The sequence below is a fragment of the Hemiscyllium ocellatum genome, chromosome 28 (genome assembly GCF_020745735.1).
Source record: "Hemiscyllium ocellatum isolate sHemOce1 chromosome 28, sHemOce1.pat.X.cur, whole genome shotgun sequence".
Lineage (NCBI taxonomy): Eukaryota > Metazoa > Chordata > Chondrichthyes > Orectolobiformes > Hemiscylliidae > Hemiscyllium > Hemiscyllium ocellatum.
Genome location: NC_083428.1, coordinates 27,260,491 through 27,286,380, shown reverse-complemented (window position 1 = coordinate 27,286,380; position 25,890 = coordinate 27,260,491). Strand labels below are relative to the sequence as shown.

General features: G+C 41.2%; 1 protein-coding gene across 1 annotated transcript in view; it reads right to left on the bottom strand.

The window, feature by feature from the left end:
- The window catches only part of myo1f (myosin IF), a 155,483-nt gene extending 133,558 nt beyond the window's left edge, over positions 1 to 21,925 (bottom strand). The window contains exon 1 of the mRNA XM_060845959.1: positions 21,776 to 21,925. Within this exon, the coding sequence (XP_060701942.1) occupies positions 21,776 to 21,778 (3 nt within the window). The 5' untranslated portion in view covers positions 21,779 to 21,925. The remainder of the gene's footprint in view (positions 1 to 21,775) is intronic.
- Positions 21,926 to 25,890: the final 3,965 nt, after the last annotated feature.

Here is a 25,890-nt window from a genome sequence, read left to right as displayed (position 1 = left end):
CCTGTGCCACGCTGAACATTTCCATCAGGAGGGATTCTAAGCATCTTCCCTTGGTATCCAACACCAATACCATCATAAGCATTAATATGAATTGAATAAAAATACTAATTTCAGAAAATTGTTCAAAATCAATGGAGGTTGATTGAATCAAACAGGCAATCACAATAGGAAAAGAAAATCTTTGTATGGCGAAGCTAATGAACAAAGTTTTATGGATAGATATTTTTAATGACATGTTGTTTAGACATGTAATGATACAGTGCTGGCACTTGAATCTATAGGTAAGGACACTACCACTGAACCACAAGGGTTCTTAACAGTAAGATGGGTTTCTGAAGTCCTGGACTAATGAGATTACCAGAAAACCACTGCCTTGATATATATTTTTTAATCAACCTGTTCAGAGGTGTTATTACACACCTCTGGTGCATATGGGACTGGATGTCCTGGCTGTGAAGGAGGGACATTGCCACTGCATCACAAGAGTCCTAACTCCTTGAATAGACTAAGCAACCAATAGCTGATTGACTTAAATAGTCATAGTTCCTTTAGACCCATGCAGGAAAATGTGCAGCAACATGCTGCCATTAGCCTTTGTCCATCCCAATCTTTTACTGTGATCCAAGTGGTATCCAGCTCTTGATGGTCTTCCCAATTGTATTTCACAGGTTTTCTTTGCCCAGGCCTACTTTCTTTTTCCATTTTGTGGTGTCCACTCTACTACCATTCACAAATCTAAGCGACGTGTTATGTATCCCATCTATCTCAGTTGTCCCTCTGCCATGAAGTATTAAGATGCCTCTAATCAATCTTCAGCATTGTTTATTGATTTCATTATGAGGAAGGTGATGGTGGGTGTAGGCTTGGCATCCCATAAAAATATCAACAATGATGGACCTGGATTTCACAGCGGACATCACCTTCCTGAAGAATTGCACATACTCCAAGAAGTGATCATTTGTCCAGAAAGTCACCATGCCAGCTCAGAGAAGGTCAAGATAGTGATGGACTAAACAGGAGTAAGCCCCTTCTCCCATCACCACTGGGCAACAGTACATTGAAAACATTGACCATTTCCCCTACCCGGAAAGCAATATCTCAAGGGAGGTTATTAACATCCATAGAAGAACTGGCAAATCAACATTGAGGTTTTAGCAGCTCCATGTGATCTGCTGATCCATATCCAACACCCTTAACATAACCATGAAACGACGAGGCTACATCTCCTTTGCTGTACCAATTGTAATGTGTGCTAGCCAGTTAAAAAAGATAACAGCAATGTTGTCACATAAATTGGACGTATTTCACTAGAGTTGCTCTTGTAGGATCCTGGGAATCACATGGCAAGAACACATCACCAATGAACCAATAGCTCTTCATGCACCTGAACAACCAATCCACATCCAGAAGAAGAAGGGGTCTTTCTCAACTTTACTCTGTATGTAAATTATTTAAAATCCCATAAAGGAGCACTTCAAATAGAAAACAGGAAATACATTTTGTTGGACATCACTGCAAGAAGACAGAAGATATACAAAGAATAAAGAAAATTTACAGTCCAGGAACAGGCCCTTCGGCCTTCCAAGCCTGAGCCGATCCAAATCTACTGTCTAAACCTGTCGCCCAATTCCTAAGCATCAGTATCCCTCTGCTCCCCACCTACTCATGCATCTGTCCAGATGCATCTTAAATGAATCTACTGTGCCTGCCTCTACCACTTCTGCTGGCAATGCATTTCAGACACCCACCACCCTCTGTATAAAGTATTTGTCATAAACCTTTCACCTCTCACCTTGAAAGCGTGATCTCTCGTTATTGAGGTCAATATGCTTTGACATGAAGAGTCTTGTTGAAGCAACTGGGGAGATCTCAGTTAAAGATAACTCCGAACTAACCGACAGTCAAGTCAGATTCACCACTTCATGCAAAACCACGTGATTTAATCAAAATTAACAGTAAATGTGACTTTGTGTGAGATTGTGCCAGTCATAATTCTCGGTCTCAGAATTTAAGAAAGAGGCAAAATGAAGAAAACCCTCAAACTTTGGCTGTTCATAAAACAGTTAGGTTTGACTAATGTTGCCAACTAATCTTTTCTGGGTACTGCTCCTTCCTTCCTATAATAAAATTTTCAATTCCCTCCAGTATTTTTCATAATCTTCTGGGTAATTAACTGATTTTTGCTCCTGACATCCATGATAAGCTTCCTTTCTCTCTCTCAATTTATTCTTTTTATTTTCTTTGTCATCCAGCATACATTATCTTTAATGGACTACATTTACATTTCAAAGTAACACTGTGTATGTTTATTTACACTGACATTATCTCTTCCTTGAATGCTTTTCATTGCTCCATCACTGCCTTACTCTGCCATGGCTTTTTCCAACCTGTCTGTGCTAACTCCCTTCTTAAGCTACTGAAATTAATCGTTACCTGCCAAGCATTTTTACCTTTTCTGGTCTCTTTCAATAAGTTCTTTAAATGGCATTGTGTTATGGCTTAGATAAAAACAAGAAGTGCTGAAGTAACTTGGCAGTCTTACAGCGTCAGTGGAGAGAGAAACAGATTTAAATTCCCAGTCTGCTATGACTCTTCCTCAGAATGTCAGCACCACCTTACATTATTTCAAAGGGGTCCTGGTCCACTTTGTTCTTCATTTTATACTACACTTTAACAATAAACTTTTTCTCTTTCATTTTGGTGTTAAGGAACTCAAGTTCCAAACACTTAAAGGACCAACACCCCTCTGAATTCCTTGTTCCCTTCCCTGTCCTGTGACTCCAGTCTTTATTGTCATTCCTCCCCTTGACATGTATTCACTATCACCACTGATCTTCATTTCTCCACTGCTGAATGACCTGAGCACTGTGAAAGATTTAGTTTTATCCCTTTAGGAGCCTACATTAAAGAATCTCAGATATGACACAATGTTAAACTCTTCCTCCACTGCCTCCACCTCCATGCTCACTTCTTTGGAGAGAACTGTTCCTGCTACTCAGACCCTTTCATATATCTCCAATACTCCCCTCCACCTGGAATCCTCCTCCTGGCCTTTTATTTTCACTTAATCACTTCATTGATGAAATGCTAATCCTTGGTTCTCTGGGCTCACAGCTCATTTTGGTCGTTCATTTATAAAATAGCTAACACTGCGTTCCTTTCTGCGTCTGAGCTGCCAACATGACATTGGCTGCTTATTTCTCTGTTCCTGTCTCCCCCTCTGACCTGTCTCTTTCTAAACTTGAACTCCATTCTCTCAGGCCTAACCCTGACTCCTTGTCAAACCTGCTGATAATGGGATAGCTGTTGTTATCTCGCATACGGATCTCTACCTTGCAGAAGCTGAGTGATAGCTCTCAAACACCTCCTTCTATCCTGCCTGGATCCTGAACCCACCACTAAACTACAAGCTATTATTTCCAAGAGTGTCACCAATCTTATCTCCTCTGGGGATCTCCCCTCCACTGCCTCCCACCTCATGGTTCCCAAACTCACACAGTCCCCTTTTAAATTCTTCCCAGAATCCACAAATAGGACAACACTGGCAAGCCCATCATTTTAGCCTGTTCCTGCTGAACTGAATTTATTTCTTCCTACCTTGACTCTGTTTTATTCTCCTTTGTTCAGTCTCGTCCCAACCTACAGTTAGGATTTTCTGATGCTTTACAACTTCCAGTTTTCAGACCCTAGCCGCCTCCTCTTCACAGTGGGATTGCAATCCTTCTAAACAGTTATCTCCCATCGGGCTGGTCTGAAGGCTTTTCACTTCTTCCTCGATAAGAGGCCTGTTGAAACTCCATTCACCACCATTTTTCTCACAAGGCTGAGCTTGTTCTTACCTTGAACAAACTTACTTTGACTCCTCTTCTCGAGGAAGAAGTGAAAAGCCTTCAGATCAGCCCGATGGGCGATAACTGTTTAGAAGGATTGCACATCCCACTGTGAAGAGGAGGGGCTAGGGTCTGAAAACTGGAAGTTGTAAAGGAATGGCTGTGGGTAATGACATGGCTCCCAAGTAGGCCTGTCTCTTTGTGGTGTGAGAGGTACATTCCTTGTTCCAGACCTACTTGGGCCCTAACACACAAGACTTTTTTCAATATATCGATTATGTCCTGCTCTCATCTGGAATTGGAAAGATTATTTCATTTTTCTTCCAAGTTTCATCCCTCTTTCACCTTCACTTGACTCTCCTCTTTCTTTAACTTCTCTGTTTCCATTTCTGTGGATGGGCTGTCCATAAATATCCACTACAAACTCCTGCAATTACCTTGACTACACTTCCTCACAACCTGCCCCCCCACCCTTGCAGGATTCTACTCTAATCTCCCAGTTTCTCCACCTACGTGACATCTGTTCCCTGATGCCATATTCTACCTTTGTCATGACCTCCTTTTTCCTCAAGCAGGGATTCCTCTTGACTGTGGTTGACTGCGTGCAACCTATCTCCAGAACATCTGCCCTCATCCCTTTCTCTCTGTCCCAGAACAATTATCGTGTTCCCATTATGCTCATGTCGCACTCCATTAGTCTCTGTGTAATGACCATTCTCTGCCACTTCCAGCAGGATGTCACCACCAAACACCTCTTCTAATTTCTTCCATTGTCCACATTCTGCAGGGACCATTCTCTCCATGACACCCTGGTCCATTCCTTCATCTCTCCTAATCTTTCCTCACTCCTCCATGGCACCTTTCAATAAAAAAGAGTTCTGAAGAAGGGATATACTGATCTTGAAACATTAACTCTGCTTATCCCTCCACAGATGCTGCCAGACCTGCTGAATCTCCAGTATTTTCTGTTTTTATTTCAGATTTCCACATCCACAACATATAGAGTCATAGAGATGGAAACAGACAGTCCAACCCGTCCATGCCGACCAGATATCCTAACCCAATCTAGTCCCACCTGCCAGCACCTGGCCCATATCCCTCCAAACTCTTCCTATTCATATACCCATCCAAATGCCTCTTAAATGTTGCAATTGTACCAGCCTCCACCACATCCTCTGGCAGCTCATTCCATACACGTACCACCCTCTGCGTGAAAAAGTTGCCCCTTAGGTCTCTTTTGTATCTTTCCCCTCTCACCCTAAACCTATGCCCTCTAGTTCTGGACTCCCCAACCCCAGGGAAAAGACTTTGCCAATATGGCTTTTATATATTATGATTTAACTATGTTTCATACACTTCTAGTTTATTATTGTTTCCAATTGTTACAATAACATAAACTCATCCTTCAGTACATGCTTGTTTTTTTAATTCAAATTAATTATAAACATTAATGAATGATTCCTTTTGTATAATATCTTCCAAAACTGAGCAGTAGAATCTTATAATACTGATGGCTGTATTTTTACCAACTTCAACTTTTTTTAAATTCACAGGATGTGTACGACATTGGCTAGGCTAACATTTATTGCCAATATTTAACTGCTCTTCAGAAAGTGGTGATGAACTGCTTTGTTGAACTTCTGCAGTCTATGTGATGGAGGCAAACCCATATTTCCATAATGGGGGGAGTTCCAGGATTCTGACCTGGTGATAGTGAAGGGATGGTGAAACAGTTCAAAGTCTGGATGATGTGTGATTTGGATGGAAGTTTATAGGTGGATGTGTCTCCATGTACCTGCTTTTCCTTCCACGTGGTAGATTTTGCAAGTTTGGAAGGTGCTGATTTAAGAGCCTTGGTGAGTTGCTGGATGCGTCTTATAGATAGAATGCTGTGTCTTGTGTATCAGTGGCAGAGAGAGTTAATGTTGAAATTGTCAGATGGAATGTCAGTCAGGTCAGTTGCATTGACCTGGATGGTATCAAAATTCCTGAGTGTTGTTGGAACTGCACTCATCCAGGCAAGTGAGAATATTTCACTGTTCAGGTTTAAGAGAGTCAGGTGCTAAGTTATTCATTGCAACAATTAAACTGCTCCAGTTCTTTAACAATCCAAAATAATCCCATTATCACTCTTTCTAAAGCCTTTCAGCCCTCTCTTTCTCCTCTCTGTAATAATATTCGCCCTCCACGTAGATTTGATGAAGTCTATCACATCTGTATGCTTTGCTCTTTTTGCTGAATACATCTTGGTTCATATGATGTTGTATACTTGAATGTAATGGTCCTTTGATCAGATTGTTTTCCCCAAGCATATACTTTACTCATAAAATTTATAAAAGTACTTCAAATTCTTTTTCCAAGTTAGTTCCATCTCTCCTTGGTGGTGCAAAGGATGGATCTAGCCAGGTTGGCACCGAAGGCTTCATTCCGTTGGACTGTGCTTTACTATTGATGCAGGGCTCCTAGCTGAAACGTCGATTCTCCTGCTCCTTGGATGCTGCATGACCTGCTTTGCTTTTCCAGCAACTCACACTCTTGACTCTGATCTTCAGCATCTGCAGTCCTCACTTTCTTCCTGTGCTTTACTACTTGTCCATCTTGGGCAAGCATGTGCAGTAGGACAGTGCTTTAAACAGATAGTTGAGCCACAATTAAATGTCTTCTGTCTGCGCATCTAGTGCTGGCACTCCATCATTGTGGTCACTGTCTGATTCTCATCTTCTTTTTATTCTTTCTTGGCACATTGCCATTTTTGAAAATGTGTTGCTGGAAAAGCGCAGCAGCTCAGGCAGCATCCAAAGAGCAGGAGAATTGACGTTTCGGGCATGAGCCCTTCTTCAGGAATGAGGAAGGTGTGCCAAGCAGGCTAAGATAAAATGTAGGGAGGAGGGACTTGGGGGAGGGGTGTTGGAAATGTGATAGGTGGAAAGAGGTAAAGGTGAGGGTGATAGGCCGGAGTGGGGTGGGGGCGGAGAGGTCAGGAAGAAGATTGCAGGTTAGGAAGTTGATGCTGAGTTCGAGGGTTGGGATTGAGACAAGGTGGGGGGAGGGGAAATGAGGAAACTGGAGAAATCTGAGTTCATCCCTTGTGGTTGGAGGGTTAAATCTGAGTTCAGAACTCAGATTTCTCCGGTTTCCTCATTTCCCCTCCCCCCACCTTGTCTCAGTCGAATCCCTTGAACTCAGCACCGCCTTCCTAACCTGCAATCTTCTTCCTGATCTCTCTGCCCCCACCCCACTCCAGCCTATCACCCTCATCTTGACCTCCTTCCACCTATCACATCTCCATCGCCCGTCCCCCAAGTCCCTCCTCCCTACCTTTTATCTTAGCCTGCTGGACACACTTTCCTCATTCCTGATGAAGGGCTTATGCCCGAAATGTCGATTCTCCTGTTCCTTGGATGCTGCCTGACCTGCTGCGCTTTTCCAGCAACACATTTTCAGCTCATTCAGCACCTTGAGCCTGCTCTGCTATTTAAGAAGAGCTTGAATGTTGTTCCTATTACTTTCAGATGAGGCTTCCTTCCCATTCGCAGTGATATCATTTTTAAAAAGCAAAGCTCTGGTTCATACTGTGGATAATGCTAATCCCAGAAATCTTAATTAGAGTGAAACATGGAAAATGTAAACAGGCAGATAGCCCTAAGTTTTCCTCCAAAGCAGGATTACTGCTGAAAGGGGGTTGGAACTGCACTCAAACTCATTACTGGTTTTATTTTTCTTGAATCAAATATACTGTTTAGACAGCATTATTTGTGATTGCTATTGAGAGCCACTGGGGAGGAAATAATTCTAGTGTTGCTACAGCTCAGTGGCTGCAATACTGTCAGGGTCAGGACAACTAACTTATTTGTGCAACATCTCTCAACATTTGCACATAAGCCTCAGAGTGAATCTTCAGCACAGAGGCCCAACATTTCTCAACATTACTCCAAGAAGTACTGTTAACTGTAAACAGTCAAGGAGCCATTATATCTATGGCAATAATGACAGAAGGCCTTTAGAGGTTGGGGCATAGAAATTGAAGAAGGTAGCATCAGCAGTGCTATCTGCAGCCACACAAATTTGCAAAAACTTCAGCAACTTCACTGAGGTACAGAGAACAGTCATAACTTCAATTAATGCAAGTAAACGACACAGTTCCAATTTCTACCTCAACCACTCTCCCTCTCTCTGTTCTACTCCGTGTGCAACTTCTCAAAAGCCACCCGAAGAACACACGAGCCCTTTCACTGTCTTCCTCTACAATTATTCTTTCACTTACAGCCAAACATGCAGGTTATGGGTAGAGACTTATCAGTGTTTGAGTTTGTGTACATTCTCATTTTGCACAAAGGAATACTTGTTTGACAGGAAGAAGAATGCATTTATATTTTCATCTTTAAAGAGTAAACTGCAGAAAATCAGTCATAGAGGATGTAATTCTGTCCCCTGGCTGGTATGCATCTGACTTTAAAAAGACATCCTCAAGATAACATTATCATAGCATAACATGTGACCTGAAGATATTAGGTCTCAAACTCCATTTTCCTGGGGCCACTTGAAGCATAATATGCTAATTGAAGGGTTTTTAACTGAATGGCTTAGCATTAGCCTGGACACTGTAATGCCTGTGATTTTAACATATATGCATATGACAGAAGTGTAAAAAAGGTCTTTTAGAACCTTTCAGTCCTACATTACCCACATCCCATTCTTATATTATGAGAGTTAGCATTAGTGATGCCTCACCAGCTACAAATAATTTGCTGAAGGTAGAAGATGCATGATCATAGAAACAGATCAAAAGAAGGTCTTTAGAGATATAGACTCTTACTTGCTGTGAAAAGGAAGCTCTGCTATGGGTCAGGCAGTGGGATGGGGGAGATGTCACCTGCAGGATGATCAGTAGCTTTTGAGCAAACAATATTTCTTCAGTTCCTGTTGCACTGGTGAAATTTCCTCTTCAGCTGAAATTTCCTCTCCAGCTGAATCAAGCTTACAATGCGATATCGATGTGTGGTGACTGTTGTGCACGCTAACCACTCCTTATTCTTCTTTAGGAGAATCCAATGATGATGCTGAAGAGAAAGAATCCCAAGAATGCTAACTGTCCCACAATCCTGTCTTTACACCCCATATTTGGCAGTGTTATTGGTGTGACAGCACATGTAGCAGACAACGGTTCAAGTGGAAGAGAGGACTGGGCAATGAGATTGAAATGTTATTGTTTTTTTGAAGAGCCAGTATAGATCTGTTGAGCTGAGTGACCACTTTCCATGCTGTGAACCTTTGCCACTCTTGACACTAGCTACAACTGGAGCACACCGCAGCAATGTTGAGACCTGTGGAGTCTTCGCTGTCATCAGTGCTGGGTTACATAGGAGATATGCTGTCTCTTTGAGTTTCCAAGATATCATTATAAACATTTGATCTGTTGGCATACTGACCAGTGAGTCAGGTGGTAGTCCAGTAATAAGAGTCTGATGCGCAATTCTAGCCTCTTAACATCCCCAGGTCCAAAGAAAATTGGAGGAGTGTGTTGCAGGTCAAGAGAACAGCGAAGCAGATCGGGACAATTATGTGGCGGCTTAGGATCACTGCGAAGCAGGCCAGGATGTGTATGCTGTGGAATGAAAACGCTGTGAAGCAGACTGAAAAGACAGTGCAGCAGATTAGGATCAATGTTAGACAAGTCAGGAGGAGTGTGAAGCAGGTCAAGGATCACAGTAAAGCAGACTGGGATCACTATCACACTCCTTTCAACCTCTGCAGTTCAAATCCCATTGCATGTGGAAACTGAAGTGCATTTTGTTTGCCTTGGTTTACCATATGTGCAAGAAATGACTTCAGCTGCAGATGCTCCAGTTCCGGGTTTCAGAGCTTGGGCAGCAATTTGAATCACTATAGTGTATCAGGAAGTTGAGGGAATTGCAGACAGCGTGATTATTAAGATGGTCATGCTGCAGCTTAAGAATACAATACTCAGGGAGAGAGGGAATGGTTTTAATCACTAGGCAGTAAAAAAGAAATAGAGAGATCGTGCAGGAATATCCTGACTAAATCTGTCTCCAACTAGTATTCAGTTCTGAACAGTAATGAAAGTCACGGCTCATCTGGGGAGTGCAACCAGAACATCACTGAATATCTGTTAAAGACCCTGAAGGAGCTGGGTGAAGGGCAAGCAGTTATTCTCCACATGGTTACCAATGGCATAGGTATGTGGTCATGCAGTCAGACTTTAGGGAGCAAGGCAAGAAATGGGAAAACAGCACGTTAAAGCAAGACAGTGTGGGAAAATCATGGTCAACTAACTTGCTTGATTACAGCTGCAAATGTGTTGCTGGTCAAAGCACAGCAGGCCAGGCAGCATCTCAGGAATAGAGAATTGATTAGGCATCTGTGAGGTTCGATGAAGGTTGGTGTGATGTACATGGGCTTTCAAAAGGCATTTCATAAAATGCCACACAACTGAATCGTGGGCAAAGTTAGGGATCAGGGAATAAAATAGAAAGTAACAATATGGATATATAATTTTATGAGCGACAAAACAGTGCTGAGTGGTTATTTTCCAGACTGAAGGAAGGATGAGAGAAGTTCCTGAGGAATCAGTGTCGCATCACTGCTCTTTCTGATCTGTATTCATGATATAAGACCTTGATTTAAAGGACACAACTTCAAAATTTGCAAATGATACAAAGTTTGAAAATATTATGAAACAGGAGGAAAATAGTGTAGAACTTTGAAAAGAGGCAGGCTGGTGGAATAGATGGACAAGTAGCAGATAAACTTCAATATAGAGGCGTGTGCAGTGGTTGACTTCAGTGGGAGAAATGTAGAGTGTTATGATTGTAGTATCAGTATTCAACTTTCATAACTTGACTTAGATGCCTGTGATTTTACAGCCTAACAATGGTTTTAAAAAAAGAGACCTCTGGCTCTGTGGTCATCTGACAGGACCAAGCAGACCCCATTGAATTTATGAACCCAGCTTTACCAGAATTAGCATTTTCATCAAGACACTCTGAAATTCAGTGATATATCAAGAAATGTTACTCACACACACATGATAAATTCAGTGTTGAGAGATAGGCCTGTCAAAAACTATCCAGATTGGAATAAACAAGAAGAATCCAAAATTATACATCAGTGGCAATCTTTGAACAACAAAGGAGAGAGGTAGCAACCTAGACCAATAACTGTTTGTAGTTTGTGATTGCTTTCTTCTTACTATTTTCAAACTAAAAAAAAATGCCCAATGAAAACAACTTGGAACAACAACTATTGACTAAGAGCATAAGATTCTGGATTAGTGGTGCTGGAAGAGCACAGCAGTTCAGGCAGCATCCGAGGAGCAGTAAAATCGACATTTCGGGCAAAAGCCCTTCATCAGGAATACTGGTTAGCACTACTGCCTCACAGTGCCAGAGACCCTGGGTTCGATTCCAGCCTCGGGTGACTCTGTGGAGTTTGCATATTCTCTGTGTGTATGCGTGGGTTTCCTCCCACAGTCCAAAGATGTGCAGGTCAGGTGAATTACCCATCCTAAATTACCTATAGTGTTAGGTACATTAGTTAGGGGAATAGGTCTGGGTGGGTTACTCTTTGGAGGGTTGGTGTGTACGTGTGGGCCGAAGGGCCTGTTTCCACATTGTAGGGAATCTAATCTAGAAAATTTGCCATTACTGAAAAACATGGCAACATGGTACTTAGATTTAAAATCTAACACCTCAAGGACTTTATGCAGCAATCTTTATTTTCTTGTCTGTATAGATACCTTCCATCCTTTAAAGCTTATTACCTGCGTTTGTGCATGTGTTTGCTGTCACATATTTATTATTGCTTTTGGTGTAGTGGATAAAAAAAACTTTTGTTCATTCAAGTAATCCTGAAATTGGCTTCTTCATTTTGATCTAGTTAACTTAGTTTTACTTAAAGGTTCATAAATGTGTACATTTTTAAAAATAAAATCTTGCAATCAGAGGGGTTAAAAAGAGAAGAGTTATTTATCACCTCTCCTCACCTAGTTGCCACAAGAGAAGCATCATTCTAAAGGCAAAGTAAGTGCAGAGGGGGCTCAGTCATTCTGTCTCAGTCATTGAAGGTAGCTGGAGATGTTGAGACAAGTTGCAGTAAATAAGGTAAACTATATCCTGAGCTTTATTAATAGGGACATAGAGTAATAAAGCAAGAACATTATGTTAAACCTGCATGGAAGGACAGTTCAACCACAAATACAATATTGCAACCAGTTTTCAGCATTAAACTTCAGGAAGCTCGGGAATATTGGAGTAGACCATTCAGCTCCTTGAGGCATTCAGTTCAATCATGGCTGATCTGCTACCTCAATGCCACTTCTCAGCACCATCTCCTTAATCCATTAAAAGTATGCAAGCATTAGCGATGGTACAGAAATGATCCATAAGAACATTTCCAGGAATGAGGAACTTCAATTGTATAGAAAGATTGTTCGCACTAGAGAAGAAAATGTGGAAAGGTATTCAAAATCACATGCTGAGGTGGAGATCTAAACAGAGTAGGGAGAAATTGATCCTACTGGGTGGAAAATTCAAGATACAAAGTCAAAAATTCATAATAACTGGCAGAAGAAGCAAAGGCGTCATGAGACGAAACTTCTTCTAACCACTTCCTGAGAGTGCGGGGCAGGCAGGATCAAATGAGGCTTTCAGAGGGATTATTACCTGAAAATGGAAACATTGCTACACCATGTGGGCAAGGTATCGGAGAAGCATTCGATGTGATGCTTCTTGGAAAGCTAGCACAGACACAATGGGCTCAGTGAGCACTGTGCCGTAACCATTCCATGATTCTGTGTGATACTCATGCTCCACTAATGCTAGGTGTGTCTTGAGGTGCCTAGACCGTAAGACTTGGAAACCCATCCATAAATCTTTCCCCTTCCCTCAGTCCTTTCTTAAAATGTACCCTTTTCAACATGATTTTACCAACCTGTCCCAATGGCCTTTTGGTAGTGTATTGGTATTGCTGAAAGCATATTCAAAGTTTCATAATGGTAAAGGTACTATATAAACACAAATTGTTTTTATATCATGATGTTGCCTATTAGGACAGGTGCCTGCTAAAGGAAGGTGATGAGTTGGGTTGCTCAGACAGGTTAGTGATTAGCTGTGGTAAGAAGTTGTTTGGAAGGCATATTCCCTGTTAGTGTCTGGAAGGAAAGTAGAGTCTTTGAGTTTAAGGTACACAGTCACTTCTGATGCCATTGTCAGTCTGGTTAACTGTGGTTTAAGTGGGCTCCAAGTCCAAGGTACAGTAATTAGAGACACAGAGATGTACAGTACAGAAATAGATCCAACTCATCCATACCGACCAGATATCCTAAACTAGTCCAGTCCATTAGCCAGCATTTGGCTCATATCCCACTAAACCCTTTCTGTTCACATGACCATCCAGATGTCTTTTAAATGTAATTGTACTGGCTTCCACCACTTCCATCTGGCAGCTCATTCCACATACATACCACCCTCTGCATGAAGAGTTGTGCCATTGGTCCCTTTTAAATCTTTCCGCTCTCACCTTAAACGTATGCCCTCTCGTTTACTTTCAGTAGAAATGCAGTCCTCCTAAGGAATGTCAATTTCAAAGAGAAATCAAGACTGACTGAGCGTGCTCAGATGCTGGTCTAGGGACCTGCGATCTAGTTCATTGTTTTTTAATTGGAAGCTGTGGGCATATTGAATGCTGTAGAATCTCTTGAATAATTTCTGCTGAAAATCACTGAATTCTTTGTTTCAACTTTAGACCAGAATTTCCCTGATATAAAATTTTGATGTATTTCCTATCCTTGGTGTGGAGCCAGGAACACCTTAAAATTAATGCTGCTTCTTGTAGATGCAACTGTGTGAATTGTGGCTTATTAAATAGCGACAACTTCAACAGAACAAAATAAATGTGATGAAATATACCGTTTGAAGCAGCCATTGTTTTAAATTGTTGGAAAGTAAGACTTACTGCATTCTTACTGCTCCAGACAGCTCCTGGGTGTACAGCAGTAGAATTACAATGTGTGCTCAGATTATGAGTATCACTCTGATGTCTCAGTTTGCTGCAGTGTCACGTTTTTGGAAAGTCACTGTTTACAACTCCTGCAAACTTTCTATCTTGAGTCCTTCAATTAGCAGAGCAGAGTCCAAATTTATCTTTCTTTAAGTTTCATAAAATTAGTTAGCTGCACACAAGCCTTTGATCAATGTACACTTTGTACAGCCTATTAATTTTATATAATCCTAGGCAGTAAGAGCATTCTAAATAAAAAACTTCTAATATTAGAGTAATGAAAGGAACTTGTTTGTGGATTATAAGGTTTTACAACATTGTTATAAGACATAATAAAAGAACAACTCCAAATCTGAAGCAAAAATAGAAAATACTACAAAGGAATAGCAGAACACAACAATTCTGAAAGATCAAAACAGATCTTTTTACAGATGTTGGACAAGCCTGACATATATTTCTATCCTTATAATTAAAAAAAAATCCATGAATCAAAAATTGCTCCTCAAGCAAAGTCCCTCTGGGCAGATTACCTTCAAATGCACACTAACATGTAGATGGACCCACAGTATATTGTTAGCTACTTAGATTAAGCTCTATAGTGAGGATGAGAGTTTATTAGGTAGGGATAGTAAGATACGTTATTTATTGTCAGCATGTTAGAAATTTGCCTGCATGTCCACATTATTCTGGTAAGGGTTGACAATGGGAAAACAGCTTAACACTGTTTAAAATAGAGAAAACCTACCCTATTACATGTTATTGAATACTCCTTGTATAATTCTTATTTTACACTCTTTGGTGTACAATGGCAATACATCAAGCAGAGGTGTGTTATGGATTATTTTTAATCACCATTAATAAATGTGGGATGACATGGTGGCTCACTGCTGCCTCACAGTGCCAGGGACCTGGGTTCAATCCCAGCCTGGAGTGATTTTGTAGAGCTTACATATATTCCCTGTGTCTGTGTGGGTTTCCTCTGGGTGCTCTGGTTTCCTCCCATGGTTCAAAGATGTGCAGGTTAGGTAGATTGGCCATACTAAATTGACCATAGTGACCAGGGATGTGCAAGCAAGGAGGATTAGCATGGGTAATGCAGAGTTACAGGGATTGGGTGGGTCTGGGTGGGATGCTCTTCAGACAGTTGGTGTGGACTGAATGGCCTGCGTCCACACTGTAGGGATTCTACACGAGTAATACTGTGCACTTGTGATGCAGTACCTATGGCATGAATGTTTTTTCCTGTTCCTGTCAATATTTGAATTTATTCCTTATTATGAAAACAACTAATCCTGCTCTCTGATCTTTGTAGAATCATGAAGTGGCAGGGTGCAATTTGAGAAAAAGCACAGTCCTCTGCTTGGAGGAGTACATGATAATATTGAACAGTAAACGTTGCAAATTCAGCAGAGACCTTACCAAACCAATGATATAAGGTACCAAAGACAGCTAGAAGGACAACACTGTAATAAATGGGCTGTGTAAATGAATGTCAGAGAATGCTGCAGCTGTACAGTGCTGAAGAAATTCAGTGATGCTATCAATAGGAACAATAGGTAAGCAGCTGCACGGTTAATGTTTATGTCTGATTTGTAGCAAGTAACAGAAAATTGCTGTGGCATCACATCCTTATTAAATACGTCTCAATTAAGTCTCTAGTATTCATTACCTTGTAGACGTGCCTTCCACCAAATTCCATTTCCCCACTCAACTTCCTTCAGAAAAAATGCAGGAAAACAATAGTCTGGCATCCTTCCCATCAGAGATGCTATCCAAAAAGTGGACTTGCAATCTGAGAGTGTTTTCCATCACACATATGGTACAGTGCTTTTGCTGCTTATTTTTGTCCAGGACAAACCCGTGTTCACAATAGGCGGGAGTAGACCTGAAAACATTAGGCTTGCGACAATATATGAGATGACTTCACTTGAAGGTCTGCCTTGCAGATAGAGATGTCCTGAAAGGAGTTGGAGTTGTGTATGCGGGAGGTCCTGTAATCCCTGGTTATACCAAGAAACACTGGCATACAAGGTGATGTGCTTGTTTTGTTTATCATGCAAAAACCTGAACTCCTTTTCCTCGCAGTTGCCTCTTTGCTAGTGTGGCTGAGAAAAGCAATCAGTGCCACTGAGGAACAGTCCCAAAGCACCCCTCTAAAACCTGTGATTTGGAGTTGAATTTCATCATGAGTCAAGTTGATCCAAACCACCAGCATTGGCGGAATGTGGAAGCCTTTTCTGCTCCATTTCCGCTTTAGTTGCATCTACCTTAAAACTTCAAAAATGTTTCAGCTACATTACTGATGCAAGAAGGTTGCCCGCATACCAAAATGGCATTGCAGGTTTCCAGCAACACCTGGGTAGAATCTAAAATGGAGAAGGTATTTGTCTCTCATGATGGGGAGGCTATTACTAGTGCAGCCCTCCTACATCACCGTGACAACCCCACTCCACACCCACCCCCGCCAAATGCTGACTTTACAGTAGCCAGAATGCTAATTGAGTTGAGAGTGTGGTGCTGGAAAAGCACAGCAGGTCAGGCAGCATCTCAGATGAATCTATGTTTCGGGCATAAGCCCTCCAGCATCTGCAGTCCTCACTTCCTCCTAGAATGCAAGTTAAGTCAGGCTTGACCTACCTCAGTAAAAGTGCTACAGACTGATTAAGCATTTCTAAGAATCAAGTTAACTAAGATGAAGATTCTATCCTAGTCCTCTGTCTTAGTTCCCTGTTCTGGAGAAACTGATACTAGCCATGTTCAGGGCTCTTGCCACAGTGCCTCTTCATGGGATAACTGAGTAGAGCATTTATTATTGAGAAGGGCAACACCATGGCTTTAGGCATTACATAAAGTGACACATTAAATATCTGGCTAATGATGAGATATGGAAATACAGTTGCTGAGTATCAACTGTCACATTTTTTCAGGAGAGCTGGTGAAACCGCAAATGAAATGTGGTGTCTTCCTGAAACAATAGAATGATGCATAGTTTCTTTCAGATATTGATGGATAAGGTGAGCACATTGCTGTAGGGCTGTGAAGCAAGGGCATTACATTGGTCCATGTAATGAAGATTTCATTACTTTTCCAGCAGTCATACTATTTTCTCTCATATTATCATACAGAATGCATCCAACACAATAGGACAGACTCATATTGTAGCAACATCCCTGACCTATTGAACAGTGGCTGTGCTGCTAACAGGATTTGCTATTATTTATTGACGCTTATGAATAGCTGAGATCTCTCAGGTGTTTTTGCAAGGGAATTACCAAGTCACCAGTTTGGTCAGTAGCAGGCACGCTTGATTGCCAAGTATTTGCCTTTATTTTGTTAGCACAGTGGATGAAATGTCCACTCTGGGTGTGAGGAAAACAGCAAAGTGGAAGTCAAGTGGAATTTCGAACAAGTTGGTGGCTGGCTGCATATATACTGCGCAAACTCTGCTTATTTCTCAGAGGCTTTGCACCATAAACTTAGGTACACTTCAGATCTGAAACTCAGGAAATCATCGCTGTATGGATTCTGATTTTTCTGGCATTTTAATCAGTATCTAATATAATTCTGTTTCTCAAACAATAAGCTATTCCAGGAGGTTATAAATATTTCAATCTTACAATATACTGAGGTTACTATTTAAGTTGCATATTGTTTATTTCGTTTTGCTATTGTTTATGTCGTTTTGCTATGTTGTGACAAATAGAGTATAATTTTCACACAGACTTTCAGACCCTGATGTTAGGACTGCAGAGTGGCCTGAACCCAAAATTGCCAGAAGCTGGAACAGATAAGTTATATTCCCCAAAAGAATTGGGCCTCCCATTTAACTATCTCCATCATCTAATTAAGGAATAAGGTTTATGAATCAGTAGGGCCAACTGAAGACCACCAAACATTGAAAAGTTGGATGTCCCATCTGCAGACAAGGGTGCTGCTGAATGATGTAGGGTAACTTTCTGAGTGTCAAATAAGGGCTACAAGATGATCAAAGATTTAATGGTGTGAAGCAGGAGATGGAAAGTCCACAACAGAAATAGGTCACCAGTGTGCTTGAGCTATTTATTAGTTCACCTCTTTCTTCCTCAGTGAAAGGAGCCTTTGCCTCTGATAATCCCCTAGATTACTGCAGGGAGGCTGTCTCCATTGAGTTGGCAGTCTCTATAGTTGGCAGGAGTGCACTCTGACACTGACAAAATGCTGGCTATCCCTGAAAATCACCCCAAATAGGAACCTAACTATGTAAATTGCCTTCCTATGTCTGTGGTGTGGATAGCACATCTAGGGGGCTATTTTCTCAAGGGAAAGCTCTCTGGCAGTGGAAATACCTTGACAAATCATCCTAATGTGGCTCTTCAAATACTTTTGTGGAACGTCCATCCCCTCCCAACATTAAGTCCACCCTCACTGACTGGGGAAATTTTGACCATTGTTAAACCGAAGAATTTCAGATGCAGGCAATATCCATAGTTGTATCTACTGCATCATATAATGCACTCAGAAGGCAATGTACCTTACTTTAACCTGGAAATCCATGCGAGATCCACTATCAAAGAAACTATTTCCAGGTGTAAAGACTTTGCTACACCTAGACTGTGGCAGTTTGATTCAGTGGTGTCCAATGAGTCAGACATTTCTGGATTCAAGTTACAGTCCAGGAACATTGTTACAGAGGCGCAGGTCTTTTGTCAGCTGCATAGCTGGGTATATTGCTGCCACCTGTAGTATTTTCTTTGCTCCAATTATATTATGCATTTTCAGCCAGGTGTACCTGGACCCTGGCTGCCGCAGACATGAGTTAATGCAAACTCTCCACATGAAGGCTAGTGAGGATAGACAACAAAGAGAGACCTTTTCTTTTAGCTGTAATGCTGTACTTAGGAGAGTTTTTAATGGTCATACGTCCCTCAATGAGTGAATGAGGTCATCAGGACTGGTGGGGGGTAGACAGGTCAGCTTGTGGGGTAATTAAGTTGGGTCAGAGGAGAAGTGGGTTGGATGGGGTGAGAAGGCACTTGGGTCATTTCAGTTCGGGGAGGTTAATTGGGATCAGGGATCATTTGTGGTGCTCACTTCAGCCTCATTGGTTAATCTCTGAGTTACACTGGAGATTAAACAGTATAATGTTTTGAGTGTAATTCTCACACTCTGGCTTCTATCCTGATCTCAGCATCAGAAATTTTTGTGGCGGGACATGGGCTGTGCCAATCAGCCCACTGGAAGTTTAAACTTCCCAGACAATTCCAGCGCACATATATGTCTCAGCACTTCCACCAGCTCCTGATGCACAAGATGGTACAACTTTCCCTGCTGTGGACAGCTAATGATTCAGACCATTATTGATTGATTTCAGAGTGAGAATGGGAGCAAATGCCACCTTCTGGATGAAGTATAAAACTGGAGCCTTGTTTGTACATTCAGTCTGTTTTATTTGTTCATGGGATGTGGGCATCAGTAACTAGTTGAGCATTTATTGCTTGTCTCTTATTATCCAAACGCCATTTAAAAGTCAACCAAATTATTATGGATCTAGAGTCACATGTAGGTCAGGCCAGACCACGTAATGATGGCAGATTTCCTTCCCTAAAGAATTGGATGGGTTTTTACAACAACTGACATGTTGTGATTGGGCTAGCTTATTATTTAATTCAAATTTCGCCAGCTACCATGTGGGTCTACCCACGGCACATGGACTGCAGTGGTTCAAGAAGGCAGCTCACCATCATTTTCTCAAGGGCAACTAGGGATGGGCAATAAATGCTGACCCAGCCAGCGACATCACGTCTCATGAGTGAATTTTAAAAAATGATCCCATACACCAATCTCGTTATGTCCTGGTTAATTTATTCCTCAACCATAAGACCGTAAGATGTAGGACCAGAAATTAGGCCACTCAGCTCATCCTTGATCCTTGATCCCCATTCTCCTGCTTTCCCCCCATAATCCTTGATCCGTGGGCAGCACGGTGGCACAGTGGTTAGCACTGCTGCCTCACAGTGCCAGAGACCCGGGTTCAATTCCCGCCTCAGGCAACTGACTGTGCGGAGTTTGCACATTCTCCCCGTATCTGCATGGGTTTCCTTTGGGTGCTCTGGTTTCCTCCCACAGTCCAAAAATGTGCAGGTTAGGTGAATTGGCCATGCTAAATTGCCCGTAGTGTTAGGTGAAGGGGTAAATGTAGGGGAATGGGTTTGGGTGGGTTGCGCTTCAGCGGCTCGGTGTGGACTTGTTGGGCTGAAGGGCCTGTTTCCACACTGTAAGTAACCTAATCTAATCTCTTGATACTCAAGAACCTATCTATCTCAGTCCTAAATATACTCAATGACCTGGCCTCCACAGCCTTCTGTGGCAATGAATTCCATAGATTCCCCACTTTCTGGCTGAAGACGTTTCTCTATATTTCTGTTCTAAAAGGTCTTCCCTTTACTCTAAGGCTGTGCCCTTGGGTCCTAGTCTCTCCTATCAATGGAAACATATTCCCAATATCTACTCTGTCAGGCCATGTTGCCCATATGTTAAACTTTTCATTCCTGGGACCATTCTTGTGAACTTCCTTTGAACACGCTGTAGGGCCAGTACATCCTTCCTGAGATACAGGTCTGATAATTGCGCACAATACTCCTATTGTGGTCTGACTAGTAGGATGGACTAATTGGTTATTTCTGCTTTTTATACCTTAATGTGGGCAAATTGGTTGCTTTATTCACTTTAAAAGACATTTACTGGCTGTGAAGGATGTTGTTTGAGGATGTGGAAAGTTACTGCACAACAGCAAAGTCTTTCCTTAAATGTCCTTTAAGTTTAATTTGGAAGTTATTCTGTGAAAGTAAATCTTTTCGATACCCATTTATCGAATGTGCGTTGTGCCTGTCCCTGATAAATCCATTGTAAACCAGAGGGAAAAGTTTGTTCACTTGGATTGAACTGTGCATCTTTTTTCAGTGAGCAATGTTTAGCTGAAGGACCTTCAATTGGAAGAAAGACCAGTCAATATCAGCAAAGCAAAAACTTCTAGGAAGTACCACAACTGAACTTGAAGTCATATTTTCTGGAGTCACTTTTTAATCATAATGCTTTGAAAAAAGAAAACCAGGCTCAGATAACCATTGGTGATGGTGCAATGAAATGAACATTTAAAACAACCAGATAGAGGAAGCACAGACTTCAACGCAAAGTGCAGAGCTGTCATTACAGGGAACTGTTGTTCAATTCCCCAATACTACCTTTAACTGTCTTACACAAAAGGATTAAAAAGTACAGACACCTGAACAAATGGTCTTTTTTGGAGGTTTATGATAAAACAAATCTAACAGTGTAGAGCTAATCAGTTGGAATACAAAACTGACAGTGCTTTAGCAATGAGCTTCTTGTCTGACAACCTCTAGAAAAGAAGCTTAACACTTGGATGTGTATCTGGTTCCCATTCCTCCTCCCCCCACCAACTGCCCTCTTCCTGATTTTGGTTTTGGAAACAAAAATGTACTATAAATTATAAATAGTGTGATTTATAGCTCGACCGTTTTATATGTTGGAGGGTTAAAGGTAAATTCTTGTGTAGACCAAATTGCACGTTACACATAACAGTGTTGACATAACTGCTAGAGCAAACACCTGAAGTTCAGTAAAGCCTGAGGACCAACCTAGATTGAGATGCGCTCTTACAGCGGTACAGAGTAGACCCACTCACTGTCACAGAGTTAAAATGACAATGGTGAGGCCGTTTTCTTTGAAGTCTCAGAAAACTACTCTGATAGCAGGAAGCTCCATACGCGCGGAACTCAACCTGCCCAGTCTAATAGACTTTCATCAGATTCAAGATTGGAATCGGTTTGAGTAGATCACACCGAACTGACATTTTAACATTTCAGTTCACAGGACTTTGCAACTCACACAGAACAATGAAAGACGCAAATAAGGCAACATGCACTCACCATTTAACTGTGGTAATTGATTCACTTCCCTTCTGGTGACCGGATTGTAGTTGGAGATGTTCCACAATCCACTTTTAAAGTCTGTTTAAATCTTCATTTTATTCTTAAACAGTCATCTCATCATTTCTTGTAGCGGGATACCTGCAAACTGACTCGGTTATGTGTGCAGCAGACTACAGCGCGCTGCTGCTTTCTGACTTCCTCGTTTTTTGATGTATGTAGTTATCCATTAACTCGTGATTGGCAGTTCATAAGACAATTCTGAACATACCGCCTAGTCTTTAATGAAGGGACACTTTCAAAATAACTAGATACTGACACGAAAAATGCAGAGCACACTAATCATAGACAAACGAATAAACGGAAATGTTATACTGTGTTTAAAACGCAAGGGTTCATTTACAAAAGTAGAAGGACGACCCATTTTTGGAAGTTTTCGAAGTTTTAATTGCCGTGCGAACGTCTGAAAGATACAACAAGCTCTAACATTCTATACATTTCACAATGGACAGCGCATTTTACATCCACCTCCCCTTCCATCACACACACAGACCTCTTAACAAGATTCAACCACATGTTATAGACATCATGCAAGTACAAGCAGACTTTTCTGGTACTAATTTCGAAGATTGAATCAAGAGGAGGGACTGGAGGCACTTTGTGCACTATAATTTACGAGAGATTACAATCAGTCTTTATGGTACTCACTGTTATTTAAGTGCAAGCGGTACAGCAGTTTGAGGTAGGGACTGATCTCTGTTAAAAGCCAAACTCTGGAAGCAGAAACCAGAGATGTGCAGGACTTTCCACCACTGGCTTTGTAAAAATGCATCTTACCATGGATTTGCATTGGGTGATGCAAAATTACTGTTTTATACTAAAGCACAAAGGTAGCGATCTACAGCAATGAAACAAGCCATTCGGCTCACTAGTCTGGAGCGTGTTTATTTTTCACAGCAGTAACCTCCCATTCCATCTGATTCATATTTGTCTTTCAGTTTATCTTTCTATTCTTTTTTCTTACAGTTCATTAAACTTCCTTTTGAAAACATGTTAACTATTTGTCTCAACCACTTCCTACGGTTGCAACTTCCACATTCAAACCACTCTCTGTTGTGAAGACATTTCTCCTTTCATTGCTGGAATTATAAACAACTATCTTTTATTTGTTGCCTTTAGTCTTGGATTCTCTGACAGTGGAAATGTTCTGTCAACATCTATCCCCACTCCCTCCATGCTACTCGTTGGTAATTTTCGATCTCTCAATCAGGACTCTTCCTTGCTTCATCTTGTTCAAGCTTCCTGAAATACCATAATCTCTGACATTATCCTTGTAAATCTTTTTCCCACTTTTTGCAGTGTTTCTATGTACAGGGTGAAGCTACTATTAGAATACTGCTTACAATGCTGAATGTACTTCTATTGGAAGGATATTGTTAAACCTGAGAGGGTGTAGAAAAGGTCTACAAGGATGCTATCAGGGTTAGAGGGTTTGAGCGACAGGGAGGGGCAGACTAGGCTGGGGCCTTTTTTCCCTGGAGCATCAGAAGCTGAGGGGTAACCTTCTAGAGATTTTAAAAATCGTGAGGGCATGGATTGGGTGAATAGACAAGGTCTTTTTCCCAGGGTAGGGGAATACAAAACCAGAGGACATAGGTTTAAAGTGAGAGGAGAAAGCTATAAAAGGGACCTGAGGGGTAATGTTTTCACTGCAATTGGGACTGGATGAATTTAGGATATCTGGTCGGCATTGGTGAATTGAACTGAAGGGTCTGTTTCCATTCTGTAATGGTAACCAGAATTGTCCACAGTGTCCCAGATGCATCCTGACTAGGATCATATACAACTTTAACATACTGCCCCTGCTGTTGATTTTAAAATAAATCAGAGTTGTTTTTAGTATTTTAATTGATTTTCTGTTCTATGATGCTGATTTTAATGAATTGTTCAATGGTACATTCATAATCCAACCCTCTTCTGTTTTGTGTTTATTCAGGCAATGTTTCCGAATATGCAAAGTTTCAGTCATGCAGATGACTCAAATGTAGTTCCCAGCAGGGAGCAAGCAGCCTCTGGAGGGGTCCCAGGTGACATTATTCACCACTTCTATTAAAGTAAAGCCAGAGATTGAATCTCAGATGAGATTCCGACCACAACTTCAGTCACATTTTGGATTTCCATCACATTAATACTGCAGGATTCAGTGTACAATTCTTCACAAATCGTACTTGTAAGGTAAATTTGAACAAAACATCATGACAACAATTTAAACTTTGTCATTCCAGTCCAAGTACTTTTTGTGGTGATGTGTTAATTACTACTTTTCAGCCCCTCTGGTGCTAAACCATAACTGATACAAGTATGGATTCTCAATCCTGCAGGTTATAATTGTTGGAGATTTCAAATGAGTAATATTTAAAATTAAGTCTTTTTCAACTTTTCATTTCCATTTCTTTTCTCTCTCCTAATTCAATCTTTCCTTCACACTTTTTAGATCTCTTTCTGTACATAATTTGATTTTGGATTCACATCCACTCTAATTTACCAAAACAAACCCCAAAGAACTGTGGCTACTGGAAATCAGAAACATGATCAGAAATTGCCTGAAAATTTCAGCAGGTCTGGCATCATCTGTGTAGAGAAAGCAGAGTTAACACCGAAGCAGAACTGCAGAAGTGTCACTGGACCTGAAAAATTAACTTTGCTTTCTCTCTAGAGATGCAGTCAGACCTGCTGAGATTTTCCTGCAATTTCTGCTTGTGTTTCAAATTACTCTTTCTTCTTCGATGTCATGCTAATTATTTCACAAACCTTAAATCTGATTGGTAAAGGAAATACACAGTTTCTTTCCCTATTGACTGATGTCTCAGATACGCTGTTGTCCACTCACTGCAGCTTTAACAGATTGCAATTTCAACAAAAGCACTTAAACTAAAACTTGCAAAGTCAACAAAATTGTTGGTATCAACTTAGGTATTGATTATTGGTTGCTCGAGTGCAGCAAATTGTAAACCATTAGCTGTTCAGCCAAGCAGGAAACAATTGAAAGGTGATTTTATCGAAGTACATATGGCATTACCTGTGAGATCCTACATGTATGTCTGGTTGGTCTGCGCCAATGCACGCTGCCCTCAAAGCGGTTGCAGGGGCGTGAGACTGTCACACATACCCTGTTGGAATGTGCTTTTGCAAAGGAAGTCTGTACAGAGACGCAGTGGTTTCTGTTGACGTTCGTCCTGAGCAGCTCCATGACATGGGACTCTGTGCTGTGTGGTCCACAGGATGCACACCGACACAAATATCAACTGCACCTAGCGGGCCATCAACTTGGTGAAAGATGCTTTTTGGTCTGCCCAAAATTTGTTGGTCTTCCAGAACAGGGAGTTGACCTTGACCAAGTGTTGCAGACTGGCACAATCCATGGTTCAGGACTACATACTGAGGGATGCACTAAAGCTTGTGGCAGCTGTCGCAAAAGCGCAGTGGGGAAAGACCACTGTCTGAGGTCTTCCTGCTGAAGTCAATTGGAGGCTTGTTGATCCTCCTATTGACTACAATGCATGTAAATATAATCTTCTATGTGTAAAAGATGCCTTTGACTCAAGTGTTTGTTTGTTTACTTGAAATGCTATTGTACAGAACCGTTTGTGACAATGTATGCATACAAAGAGATTTTTAATAAATAAAGTATAGTTTTGAAATTTAAAAAGTGATTTTAAAGAGATACGTAATGTTGAGTGAATGAAAATGAAGATTAATGTTGCTCAAAACAAAAATGTTGAAGTAAAGTAAGGGGGATGCAGTTCAAATGAGTCAAAAACATTCTTTGGGCTTATATCAGGACATTCTGCATTTGACACAGTGATCAATACGTTTAATACACCCCCGGACAGTATTGCAGAAGAAAAATTCCTGGAATCAATTGGGAAACAATGACACACTATGACAGGATGGTCTTAGGACATTTCTGTGTAAGGGATGGACAAGTTGAGGAAAATAATAAGATGTCAGTATGAAATCATAACGTTAATTTTTCTAAAGTAAAGGTACCCGCCTAAAATAAGAACGGCAAATGTACACATTATTAGAGTAAATCTGTTACTCACACTTGTGAC